Source organism: Lactuca virosa, chromosome 1 (assembly GCF_052849685.1).
Source record: "Lactuca virosa cultivar CGN04683 chromosome 1, Lactuca_virosa_CGN04683_v6, whole genome shotgun sequence".
In the NCBI taxonomy this organism is placed as follows: Eukaryota; Viridiplantae; Streptophyta; class Magnoliopsida; order Asterales; family Asteraceae; genus Lactuca; species Lactuca virosa.
This window is the reverse complement of record NC_136426.1, coordinates 113209598-113223123: the sequence shown is the minus strand read 5'-3', so window position 1 is coordinate 113223123 and position 13526 is coordinate 113209598. Positions and strand designations below refer to the sequence as shown.

Below are 13526 nucleotides of genomic sequence, written 5' to 3'. Positions count from 1 at the left end.
AAGCCACACCCTCCTCTCCCCTCTCCATATCTCGGCCCAACCCTCCCCATTTCACCTCATTCTTCCCTTCAAACAACAAAAGAACTCTCTCATATCCCTCTCTAGAACACAAAGAAGTTCTTCCTTTTCTCATCTAAAAATCGTGACTTTGGTGGGGGATTTCAAGAGCTTTGCATTAAGTATTATCATCTTGGTAAGTTCTAGGTTAAACTCAAGGTGCTTTATTTCAAGATTATACTAAGATCATTCTTCTTACAACCTCATTTTCGTGTTTATGGCCCATTAGAACACCCACATTTCAAGAATCTCACCAAGAACTCAAGTTAGGTTCAAAAAAATCTTTCTTCTTCTTCATCTACATCTCAAAAACCCCCAAGGTGAGTTCATACCCCCTATTTTCGATTTTTACTTTGTTTTGGGGGAGAATACAAGTTGTATTGTGTAGATCTATGTCTGTATGCATGAATATGTGTGTTTTTCATGATTTATTTGGTGATTATGTGTTATTTACTTCATAAATCTAAAAATATGTTAAGAATATGAAGTTTATCACTTGGATCTACATGAAAACCAATATGTTAAGAATATGAAGTTTATCACTTGGATCTACATGAAAATCTTGAGAAAAGTATGTGTTATCACATATAATACATGTAAACTAGTAGATCTGGGATTTATACACTTAAAATAGTAAAAATGAGTGTTGTGTTTCAAGATCTATAAACTAAACTCAAAAATCAGCCCTTCACAGAAACGTTTTGGTCCAATCTCGAACTGTTTTGACCACCTAAATGATAATATGTTTCAAAACTGTTTTACATGCAAAAAGTTCAAGTTTATACCTTTAAAATGACTACTCTCACGTTTTCATACGATTTTTCTACAATTTTTGGTGAATTTTTCAAAACTGCCTATCAGATTTGAAATAATTTCGGACCAGCCTGTGAAGGTGAGCAATTTCACGCTTGTTAGAAGCCATTAAAAATTCTTAGAAAAATTTTGAACAAAGTAGACAAAATTTCCAAACTTCCAGAATTTACGGATCCAAATTTCGACTTACGATGATTTTTCTACAAATTTTCCAACAACTAGGTCCGAAAAGCTCAAAAACAAGAAAAATGTGTATTTTCACAAAAATGAAGCCAAAAAGGATATTTTTGACAAAAATGGGTTAGAAAGGTTATTTTTACCAACAACTAGCCATAAATACAAGTTTTGAATAAAATGGGGACTAAAGTGTTATTTTTACTAAGATTGGGCCTTAACTGTAAATTTTTGGCTTATTGAGCCAAGAACGTCATTTTTACAAAAGTGGGCTTTTATGCTATTTTAGTGAATACTTGAACCAAAACCAACGATAAACTAACAAACGGATTAATTTGATCATTTTCTAGGTTATTGGGCCTTAGTGGCCCATTTATATGTTTGATAGGTCTTGTATATTATTTATATGTTTATTGGGTCTCATTGACCCATTAACATGTGCGACGAACCTTGGATACTATTTGTGTGCTATTTGGGCCTATAAATACCTTACATGTGAAATGGGCCTTAGTTGTCATTTCATATATATTTCGGGCCCATGTTATATAATATCATTCCAAGTGGGCCTTGAAATGATTTACATGTTTAGCGATGCCTTAGTGGTTCACTTACATGGTTCATTGGGTCTGGAATGAGTTTATACTTTTCTTCGCGTAAATTCGATTAAGGATCTAGTGAGTTTTGTCGATTGACACCTATTAAGTGTACGATCGTAGCATGTAGTTATAATCAGAGTCTCTTGGAAGGAGAGCGGAGATTTGTGTATAGATCTATACGGGGATGACACCCCACACCTGAGTTGTTCGCTACAGTTAGACTAACTCAGTCTAGGGTGACGAAAATCTTATAATCAAAACTGGCGTCCAACAACGCCAAGACAGGCGAAATTGTCTTTATTTAGTATGGTTATGACGGCTCACTTAGAGGAATTAACGTTATGAAGTTTACGGAAGACCATTCTCTTTTCTCTTGGATTACTCGGAAACATACTCATACTGGTACTCAACTTCGGGGGTTGGTATGGCAGCTTTCTCTTTTACAGACAACATCGAGTTGTCTAGAAACATTCTCTTTACATGCCCTTTACATTCTCTCTACATTCTCTTTACCCTTTTAGTCAAATAAACAATAACATACATGCATTAATACAAGATCTGACACAAACATACTAAACAGTTTGCAGAAAATATAGGATTTTCTGGTGGTTTCAAAGCTATACAAATCATTTTCACAAACATGCTTATGAAGCCACCAACATTTTTATGTTGACCGTTTTCAAATTAACTTGTATTCTCAAGAAACTGTTGAAGCAGGATGAACGAAACAAACTAATGGATATTTTGTTTCATCATACTCTGACTATTTTGGCATGTAATATTCAAATACAATACTCAATGTAAACAATGAATGTTGTTATATTACATGTGTGATGATGATGATGTTATGTTTCAATTATATACTCTGTAATGATACTACAATGTTGAAAGTCACATCAAGCCCCCAGACGTTTCCGCCGTCTGGTTCGGGGGTGTGACATTAGTCGAGATGACATCAGAACCGCTACACCACCATCATAGCATCTCCCCTTCGTCGGAGCACTGCACCACCATTACACCCACGTCTCACTCCTCCCATGTTCTGCCTCCTTTCACCTTCAACCACCTACATTTGTTACTATAACAATGATTTTCACCTGTGTTACTGCTAAACCAACAACAAATGCCTTCAGGTGCTTACTTCCTCCTTCAACAAACCATAGATGCTTCCCTGACTACATCTAATAACCCTAAATAGTATAGCTATGATATGGTGGAGTTGGTAAACTACAACAAAAAGGATGATAGCTGAGGTAAGGTTTTAAAACTTTTTCTATCGTTGTACCCTTTAAAACTGTTGCTAATTGTACCCTAATCACATTTTCGGGTTCCTTAAACATAGATTTCATAAATATATTGAGGTTTTTCTTTATGTTGATTTCTATGTTTTTTGTATATAGCTTTGTATAGTGACAAAGACCCAACAAGTCCATCAGACCTAGGCTTTTCATGATGCAGTAAAAGAAAACCAGGTTGAAAGTACTCACTCAATACTATATATTATTTACCTTTTTCATCTATTAAATAATGTTTTTTTGTATATTAGTTTTTTACCATATGGATTCATTTCTATTTTAGTATTTTTATAGTTTCTCCCAGATAACGTGACTCAAAGTCTTATGATCTTGAAGCCTTTTAAATTTTTGGGTCGGTTTATTGATAGTTTGACTTTGCTTTTGAAATTAAAGGTACTTTCTAATTTACCGCCGTTGAATGATGCTTGAATCTTATCTAAATTGTTCATATAATGGCGTTTGCAAATTAACAATTAAAATCAATTGGTGATCGAAGTAAGAAGGTAGGCTGGGCTATAGTCTTCATTCTTTGGAATATACTAAAATTATCTTAACTTTCTAGCAGTTAGGTATTTCATTGACCTGAAGTGTGTAGTCACAAAAGTAACCACCGACAAACCAAAGATAGTAATTGGTAACAATAAAAAATCAATATAAAGAACTTCTCAACAAGTTGATGGTGCCAAGTAATGATTTATTAAAGTTTGACTACTTATTGCAAATACGATTTTGAATCAAAATCTTTCTTTAAGTTAAGGTATGTTAACCCTTTTTTAGTAGACTACTTTCCGCATACTATTATGTTTTTTTATTGATTTTTAAGAAATATAAATTGGTTGCTTAGTTCTTATAACAATATTGAGAGTGAATTGCATTTTGGGTCCTTCTTTGAGGATTTTATAATGTTTTGGATGCGTGGTTCAAGTTAATTAATTAATTTGGGACCAAAGTTTCACAAAGCAATTATTTTCAAGGATAAAATAATCATTTTACTTGGAGATGGAATTAAGGTAAAGAGATGAAATTGGATCAAAGTTGTAAGTATTCATGGCCGATTTCTCTGTTTTCAGGGAAGAGATGTTATTAATGAGAAAAGTGGTATTGCAAAGGTAGAAAGTGACTCTTTTTGGGTTGACATGGACTGTAGGTGAGATCATGCTTCTCTACTCAATGCGGTATGTTTTTTTTTTCTATTATGAAAGTAGTCAGTAGTGTTTGGAGGTGTGTTTAGTGTTTGATTTAATGATATTGCAAATGAATGAACATGTGATTTTACAAAAGTTAAACTGTTGTCGCCTAGGTAGGGAACCTTGACTTTTGAAAAACTGTCATAAACCCTTCTTATTTACAAGATATGGAGGAATAGGTAACATAATGTTGATGTTGTAGGTATGTTGTTGTAGTGTTTTGTATACGACTACTGAGTAAATTTTATACGATTTAGAGGATTAAAGCATGATGACTTATTATGTTTAACAACATTACTTATATTATAATATGTTTTTGAAAGGTTTGGATGGTTAAAAGATTGGTGTTTCATGTTCAAATTATGGAATGGGTTTTTTATTTTGCATTTTCCTTTTCTCCTAGATTAAAGATATGTAAAGTTTTGTATTCCAAAATTGTATCTTTTGTCGCTTACCTTATTTATATTTGGTATTTTGCTATTTACTGTGATTAAATGCAAAAAATATCAACGTACTTCAGTTTATTGTTTAACATATAATCTTGCTTTGCTTTCTGTTTCATATTTTTTTTCTTATTTTAAGCATTATACTTTGATAAAACTATTGACGAAACTATATACCGAAAGGAAACCATTCACTGTCACCACATTATGTATTTAACTATTCTCCAAATTTATGCGGTTTAACTATTCTCCAAAACGCTGAACCTTAAACATAAAGAAAACTATTTCACAAAATGAAATTATATTTGAAAATCGTCATAAATATTAGACAAAATTACATAAATGGTCTCCGTGGTTTCCAAATTCTTGGTTTTTGTTCCAAATTTTTTCATTACATATATGGTACATAGATGGTTTTCGTCCTTAATATAAACGAATTGTCAAATCATATATGTTTCCGAATTAGCAGTTTACCGTTTTATTGTCTTCTTGTCAAAGTTGGGTGTCCAATTATATATGTTTCCAAATAGAAATAATTGCCGAAAAAAACTATTCACACCCGTCGTTTGGCGCGGGTAAACGGCTAGTGTGTGTGTGTGTGTATATATATACTAGTTTATAACCCGTGGGAACCACGGCTATAAATTAATTAAACTTTCATAATAAAAATTTATAATTATTAATCAGTTATTTTAAATAAATCATTTTAAATAAATTATTAATTAGGAGATATATCAAATTTTTAAAGTTATTATAAATTCAAAGTTAACATATAATTGAAAAATGTAAATTTAAATTTTGAAATGAGTTGTTTAATATATATCTACATGACACATGACATAATATTAATGAGAAGTTGTATTAGAGTGACACTTGACAAATGGAGTTTAGAACTATTCATTTATTAGAATAAGGATTAATGCATTATCATCTGGTTGGTAATTTTTGAGGCGTCCCTAATGGCTAGTGGCTCCTTCTAGAATTTTCAGGACTAATATTTGTATGCCTTTGAACTTAATGGCTAGTGGCTCCTTCTAGAATTTTCAGGACTAATATTTGTATGCCTTTGAACTTAACTTTTTTGGATTATGACCTTCTTTTTTGGATTATATATTTGTATGCCTTTGAACTTAACTTTTTTGGATTATATAGTTGTATGCATTTGAATTTGAGCAATAGCCAAACAACACTTTTCATGCTTATCATCCAATTTCTTCCGTAGCTACTCTAGCACATAACACATACACAGGGCCGGAAGTTGTATATGGAAACAATCTTTGCACCCTTGGATGGGGGTCCACTGTCTACATTCCACCTCTAACTTACCCATTCCGATGAGACTTGGGCATTGTTATTCTTGTTCGTAGTACAAGTCGGCTTATTTATTTTTTACATATCATGTGTAACATTTTCCCGAGTAGACCTCTTTTTATGGCATACTTTGGACTGACATTACTCTTTCGAGTTTCGAGTAGCTTATAACATTTTCTTTACTTATGACATAAATTTATTATATTTCATCACTTGATTAATTTTTCAGATAAATCTTACTCCAACCAGCTTTATCAACCTGATAGAAACCATCATATCATGCTTAACAAAACCATCATATCATATATCATGCTTAACGAAGTTGAGGACACTCCAAAATCATCTATTGATGATTTGAGTATTATTCTACTTTATGATAAAGTTCCATTCAGCCAACATACATATTTTCCTCATGTGCCCTTTCTAGTAAGGTTTTCGTTTTCCATGCATATCTCCATCTTATCGTGACACATATACAATCATGAAATATCTTTTCAATAGCAACCTAGTAACTTTATTGAACACTTTAATCATAGATTCATGTTAAATCTGAAATGTGAATGCATTTAGAACGAGAATAAGAAAAGTGATGGAATGGATGAAAAGAAAGGCCATAGCCTAATGGAAGTAAGAGAAAGGCCAAAGTAAGGAATGATATGGGAATGTATAAAAAAAAGGACGAAATTGAGAATCCCTTTTATTTGAGAATGATTCCCAACAGGGTTTACAAAATATAATCCTAATGGGTTTCGTTGGGTGGGTTGTTCCATGCCAAAAAGCATTTGGGTAACATATGAGTTTGGTATAGCAACTTTGAAAGAAAGAACGCAAAAACCAGAAATAAATAACTTTGGAAGTTAAAAGATATAGAATTCATTCATTGATCCAAGCAATAACATTGTTCAAGATAGATTAATCTAAAACCAACCAACCAACCAACCACCCAAACAAAGGGAGGGAGTGGTGTTAACATATACCACAAAAACTCTGTGAAACCAAAAGCTTAAAGCCAGCTAGCCTATCTACATCCATGCCACAAAAACCCAAAACCTACTTTTACTTACTTCCTCTATTTCCTTCCACTGTTGTATGATTTAAAAACCCAAAAACTACTTACTTTACTACCATATATTGTCTGGTCTCATTTACCCAAAAACAGATGCTACTTACTTTACTTACCATATTCATTCCCAAAACAAAGAGCTAACAGTAGAACATGACGCTCTTGACATTCTCATGAATCACAGGGACAGGACGGACTTCAGCAACCCTGTCTCTTGTTGCACGCCCCCCGGCTCCCGCTCCATGTGAAGAACCACTGTCAGACAATTCAGCCCCCTCCATGTAATACCGGGCACGAAATGCAGCCAAATGCGCATAATAAGCAGGAGGAACTGCATTTTTTTTATTTGAAATATATCATTTATATAGTTTTAGCATTCATAATATTATTAATACTCAAAGATAAACAACTTATTTATACCTATGGACACAGATCTTGTACACCTTTGATAAGTGTAGCATAGACAGTTTGTTAGATTTTGGAGACCATCAGGAGTGAACTTATTCTCATCATACAACACATGATAATGCGTTGGCCTGCTTGTTCCCTGTGCAAATCAGATATATCAGCTTGCTTTTAAACTGAAAGATTTATTCAGTTGGTTCACCTCACCTGAATACCAGCATGACTACACAGGTAGAAATCAAACTCCGTTGGGTGGCAAATCTTGGTGTCAACCACAGTCCCTGCCAACATACCAACATTTAACATTCATTGTTAAATATTTATTATGTATTTACAAATAATAGTAAAAGTGTTGAAAACCTGGAAGAATGTTGCCACTCCTGTCAGTGCTAGCTTTATCTCCATGCTTCATAGGAAAGAAACGTGTGTGATGCCTCTTTTGCACAACAATGAATGTTACAGGTGGCATATACCCCTCCTCCAATGAGGCACAAGCCTGATATAAATATAAATAAACATCAAAACATAAGTTTTTTCAAAAAATCATAACCTCTGCTCAGCTCAAACAATAACTACCTTGCGGATTTTATCCATTTCACTCATCAAGACTTCATTAAACTGCCCCTCACTCACACCATCCCTGTGATAATAATACAACAATGAGAAACTTTATACAAGTTTTAGCAGGAAAAAGAGGAAAGTGATTATCTGATTGATACCTGTAGAATATGATCCTATGTGGTTTATGACCAGTTGATTTTTTAAAGGAAATCAAAAGTTCTCTGATTAAGCCAGTATGAATCACTCCCCTTCTTGCATCAGTCGTGGTTGAGTATAGATCCTCAATGATCTCTTGTCTGTGGGGCTGTGCGGATACTAGGGCTTTATACTTTGTCACTTGAGGCCAATCCATTGAAGCAACCACCTTTATTAATTATATTAATCAATAACAAAATACAAAATTAGATTTTTCTTTAAATAAACAAACAAATGAAAATAAGTTACCGCAGCAATGGAAGGGCTTGAATCCTCTCCAGGTGAAGGATGAGTTACATCAGCTCCAAAAATTATTGTTGGGCGTTCCGTGATGTAGGGAAGTCTATTAGCAAGAGCTGCAGCCAAGACTGAGTTTCTTCCACCAACCTAATTATAAATAATATATAATACAATTCACTACATTACTATTATTGTTGTTGTTATTATGTTACTAAAAGAAAAAGAATTTTTGGAGTTGATAACATAATAATACCGATACCTTAACATTGATCTTCATTGCCACATTTTCAAAGTACTGATTGCTAAGCTTCATGACATTTTTTGGCTGACAGCATTGGGAAATGATTCCCAGCTCTATCTCACATACCCGTTTGATTCTTGCTGAAAGAAATAAACAACAATAAAAAATAAATAAATAATCAATGTATAAATAAATTAATTAAGATATAAAAGACTTACGATAAGTTCCTTTTGCATCCGGAAGAATCACAAACAATAGTTGAAGTGAGTTGCCAGGTGCAACCTTCTGAAGTTGGGCTGTACACAGGGTGTGAATTTCAACCAAAGCTTTTTCAATATAGTTTGGAGCAGAGTTGTACATTGGAATCAGAGGTTGGGGATTAAACACCTTCAAAGAGTGTAACAAAATATGTTGTTAATAATAACTAATTACCATGAATCCATGTCATTTAATTGTGTTGATAATATATAAATAAAAAGTGAAAAACAAATACATACAATGCCTCTGTTCTGACACATGGTAACCAGTCCATGAATAAATCGCCCAACAGCATCTTCTCTGTGGCGTGAAAAGTTGGCAATCGCCCAGTAATTCACTGTACCTCCATTGATCATTTTCTACACAAACAGAACAAATGTGAGACAAACAATAATGAAGAGCTGTAAATTACAAAGCAAATGAGACGTACAACTTTACCAGATTCATCATGTTCCATTGACCAACTGATGGATTGATTTCTGAACCAGCCCCTGTCCCGTGGTACTTGAGCTGAATAACAAAAGTGAAATCCAAGCCTTTAAAAAAATATATGAAATAAATAAATAAAAAAGGTTAAAATGTGAAGTTACTTACATGTGGAGGTGGAAGGACCCGGGCATCTATCATTGTCAGCTGCTCTTTAACAGCCAGTCCAAAGGCTTGGCTCACAAGCGGATTGGCATTGTAATTGTTACTTACCATAGTCTACAAACAACATAAAAAAAAAAAAAAAAAAAAAAAAGATAACATTTTTTAATCTAAGAATAAAAAAAAAATTATAAAACTTTTAGTTTATAAAATTCATACATTCTTGATGCTAGTTTCCCTGTCAAGTGGACGCTGGCATGTAGCCCTAAGAAAGTTTGTCACTTGTTTCTCATTAAGCTTCAGAGCATATCGCTGTCCACCAGCAATCCTACATATCTTTGATCACAAATTGCTGTCAGCACAACTTATTTATTCATTCCAAATAAATAAATAAATAAATAAAAAACATACCTCCATTGGCAAATATGTGGGTTTTGCATCCGAACCAGCTTGGATTGCAGGAAGATGTGGATACCGAAGTTGAATGTTGTACTTCTCTCTGAAGTACTGAACAACAGACATGGTTTTTCCAGTATCATCGACAGGGAAACTAACAAAAGAAGAAAATTGATTAACAAAACATAAAAACTTTTTTAAGAAAAGTAATTAAATGATCATTTGAAGCTTACGTCAGTTGACTAGTGGGCTGGACTGTTAATGCTTGAACCTTGTACCTTCTCATATAATCCTCACGCCTCACTTCCACCCTCACACCTCTCAAAGCTCTCTTCACCTGTAATTATCATAAAAGACACTATTATCCCTTTTGCTAATAGAATGTAATAGTAACAAAGTTTTGCTACCTTTATACGCTCTTGATCCGAAAGGGGTCTCATTAAATCTTTCCCAAGAAACTCCCCAACAAATTCAGTGACTAGTTTTGTTTCATAGAATGCTCTAGCACTCATGTCTGCAAAATCAGACAATTCAGGATGACTGATTATTTTAAAATTTTAAGAAAAATAAAGAGAAATATAGAAAGAAAGAAATGCACACCAATATTTAGAGATAAACCCATTTGTGTAGGGCGCAGGCTCTGATAAAATCCTTTCCAATACTCAATCCCATCACCAAGCACGCCTTTCCCAAATTCAGCACTAAATAGAGACCTACCAATGATTTGTCGGCTGCAATTACAAGAAGATATTAACAACCTTAGAGAAATTTTAAGAAGTAGATAATAGAGAGAAAAAATTATATAGAAATGTAAAATAGATGTGTTACTCGTTTATTGAAGCTGCCTCCCTTAGAACAACATCAAGAGCTTGAATTGTCTCTTGTGGGTTATCATGTTGTCTACCACTTAAAAACTGTCTTAAATGGTGCAGATCTTTTCTGGAAACAAACTTAATGTTGACTTTGAACTCCTTTTCACGCCTACAATATACATACCAACATTAACATAGGACAATTGTTTTTGGAAGAGCAAGAATTAAGAAACAGATAGTAAGAAATATAAATTATACCCATTACTCTCACTGAGTTTCACCACAAATTCTTTTGATTCAAATGGAAGAGGTCCAGCAGCAAATGCACTCTTCTTCCCATCATAGGCTAATAACATGTTTCCCAGATGAGATTGCTTGTATAACTCACTGAGAAGCTTCAAAATCTCACGGCTTCTAGTCTTTGAAATAACCTCAGGAGTAATTGTCACCTAAAACATTGCAATAACAGAACACAAAGTTCATTATAACCCACATATCTCGTGTTTAAAATAACTACGTTGCATTTCAAACCAGCAAACAAGAGAAAAAAAAGAATATACAGTAAAATGGCATATAATAAGTAACCAGATAAAACAACTGTGTTATGCTTACATTGCAACATCGAAAACGAGGGTACTCTGTCTGGAATAGTAGTATAAACTAAACCCAAATATGGTAATATGTACGTAGAGATTCTATAGAGAGACACAAATACATTTACACACTGTTTATCAATTTACTAGAGTCTCAAAAAGAATTGAAATATTTTCTTTAAATAATAAACAAAACTGTTGTGGAATAATGTGCTAAAAAGGTTACAGTGGTCTGAAATCACTGTGATACTATACTAGTTAACCTTAGTCTAAAATCGGTGATAAATGGGGACCTGACTCAGACAGACATGTGAAAGCCAACAGATTAATGAACGAAATGGAAAAAACAACGAACAACCCTACCTGAAGTAGGAAGAAGACAATACAATGAAAAGAGAAAGAAAACTGAACCTCTTTTATTATAAGCCTAATTGATTAAATGAAGGATGAAATGCATAAAGGATTAATGTATGAAAATAGAAATCAAAATAAATGATGCAACATGGAGATTCTGGTTCTCTAATGAGATCCGTACAGAAACAGAACCACAAAAAATGAATGCACATACCGATGAGTTGATGAACCCATTTTCTGATCATAAATGAACAAAATGAAGAACGATGTACATTTTCATTTAACATGTTAAAAATAGAGTTGATTTGCTTTGAGAAAATAAGTTTTCACTGTATAATTGTTGACGACATCAATAGATACGAAAATCCGGACAAAAATACACATAATATATCTCTGTAAATGCTTATGTACGATTCTCCCTAAAATTGAATACACAATGACGTGAGTATGTGCATACACGCAGTCTAAACATGTAGTGAGAACACATACCGTATACGACTGAGGAATAATTAAAAGTAATCTATAGAGAGAAAACTTACATCATACTGATATGGATCCTTTTCGCCGAGATCGACGAGAAAATGATTCGCTCGGATAACACATTTCCGACCTAGAGTTCCGTACCCAGTCCTTGGCGGTGCCTTAATGATTCTCGATGAAGTAGGAGCCGCCGATGAAGCCTGCGGAGGTTGTGCTGCTTTCGCAATCGGTTGCTGAGCGGAAACCACCGGTGCAGGGGGAGTTTGAACCGGATTTTGTTGCATTACCGGTTGCTGCGGAACTGTACCAGCAGCAGTTGCCCTAGAGGCGGCGGGTGCGGTTGACGGCGACGGCGCCGATGAACCTATAGAAAGGTTTCCGAACTGAGTCACAGTCGAAGAGGAAGCAACCGTCTGTGGAGGCACTTGAGGGGCGGCATTTCCTCCACCGCCGGCGTCTTGAGAATGCGATTGCGACGGTTGTCGGCCGCCACGCCCTCGCCCACGGCCACCACCACCGCCACCGCCACCACGGCCCCTTCCAGACATCGGAAAACAAACTTCAGAGACGGTTTTAGAGAGAGAAAGTGAAGAGACGAGATGTTGATGAGCGCGTACAGTGTGATGGTGAGTGGGAGCGGAGGAGTTGGTAGCGCGTGTTATATAATCACAAAAAGACGGAGGGTAAATTGGTAAAAATCGTTTACCAGAAACACGCGAACGTCAAATCTTACTGAACATGCCGCCCGTTTGATTTCTTTTCGCCTCTTTTGCCCATATCATGTACCCGATATGTGGTCCGATATTTTTTCTTCCCAACTTTAAAAGGATTATCTTTTTAAAAACTATTAATATGAGAAAATTATTCATAAAATTACTCATAATAAGATAAATATCTAATTCATTGATTATGATTTGATTATCTAAATCGTAAAAGTTTGTTTTATTGTGCATATTCAAACAAATATTTTGCAAATATGTCTTTACATTAAAACAAGTCAGAAATTATGGTATTTTTATAAATAAAAGCCGTTAGATTCTGATATTACCGATATAAATCGTTCAAAATAAATTTTAAATAATATATGAACTATATTACCGAATGAAATATAGGAAAATATTTTATTAATTGTCTGAAAAAAGTAAAGTTTATAAAGTTAATTACTAAAATAACTAATATTGATGAGTTATTATGATATAATGTCATTTTTTTAATTAAATAATATCTTTGCTATGAAACTTTATATTACTGGTTCTCACTGTTGAAAATTTAAAGAAATTTTTTTTGCTTTAAATTAGGTGATTAAAAAAATGAGTTTGAGTTTGATTTTACAAAATCTTGGTGTGAAATGAGATAATTCTTTTATAAAAGATGATTATTTTGTTGCAAACCCATCTTTTTATCATCTATTGATTAACATATTGGGTATATTTTATAAACTTAAATCATATCTTAAGTAAGATT

At 33.9% G+C, this 13526-nt stretch overlaps 1 protein-coding gene across 1 annotated transcript; it reads right to left on the bottom strand.

The window, feature by feature from the left end:
• Nucleotides 1–6725: 6725 nt before the first annotated feature.
• Nucleotides 6726–12708, bottom strand: LOC145156859 (protein argonaute MEL1-like). Its single transcript, XM_079076090.1, has 20 exons — nt 12122–12708; nt 10894–11084; nt 10652–10804; nt 10424–10554; nt 10231–10337; nt 10057–10160; nt 9839–9977; nt 9647–9763; nt 9434–9544; nt 9278–9349; nt 9079–9198; nt 8800–8968; nt 8600–8721; nt 8350–8487; nt 8064–8269; nt 7921–7984; nt 7705–7840; nt 7552–7625; nt 7360–7486; nt 6726–7270 (listed from the first exon to the last, which is right to left on the bottom strand). The coding sequence occupies exons 1-20, from the start codon at nt 12608–12610 to the stop codon at nt 7080–7082; spliced, it is 2961 nt and encodes a 986-aa protein (XP_078932216.1). The 5' UTR covers nt 12611–12708; the 3' UTR covers nt 6726–7079.
• Nucleotides 12709–13526: the final 818 nt, after the last annotated feature.

What these genes read in the sequence shown, in the direction of transcription:
- LOC145156859 (XM_079076090.1), bottom strand. Translation starts at nt 12,610, where the DNA reads ATGTCTGGAAGGGGCCGTGGTGGCGGTGGCGGTGGTGGTGGCCGTGGG. An exon ending in AGGATCCATATCAGTATGAT is followed by an intron (nt 11,085 to 12,121) that starts GTAAGTTTTCTC and finishes GCAATGTTTTAG; the next exon opens with GTGACAATTACTCCTGAGGT. An exon ending in GGATGCAAAAGGAACTTATC is followed by an intron (nt 8,722 to 8,799) that starts GTAAGTCTTTTA and finishes TATTTCTTTCAG; the next exon opens with CAAGAATCAAACGGGTATGT.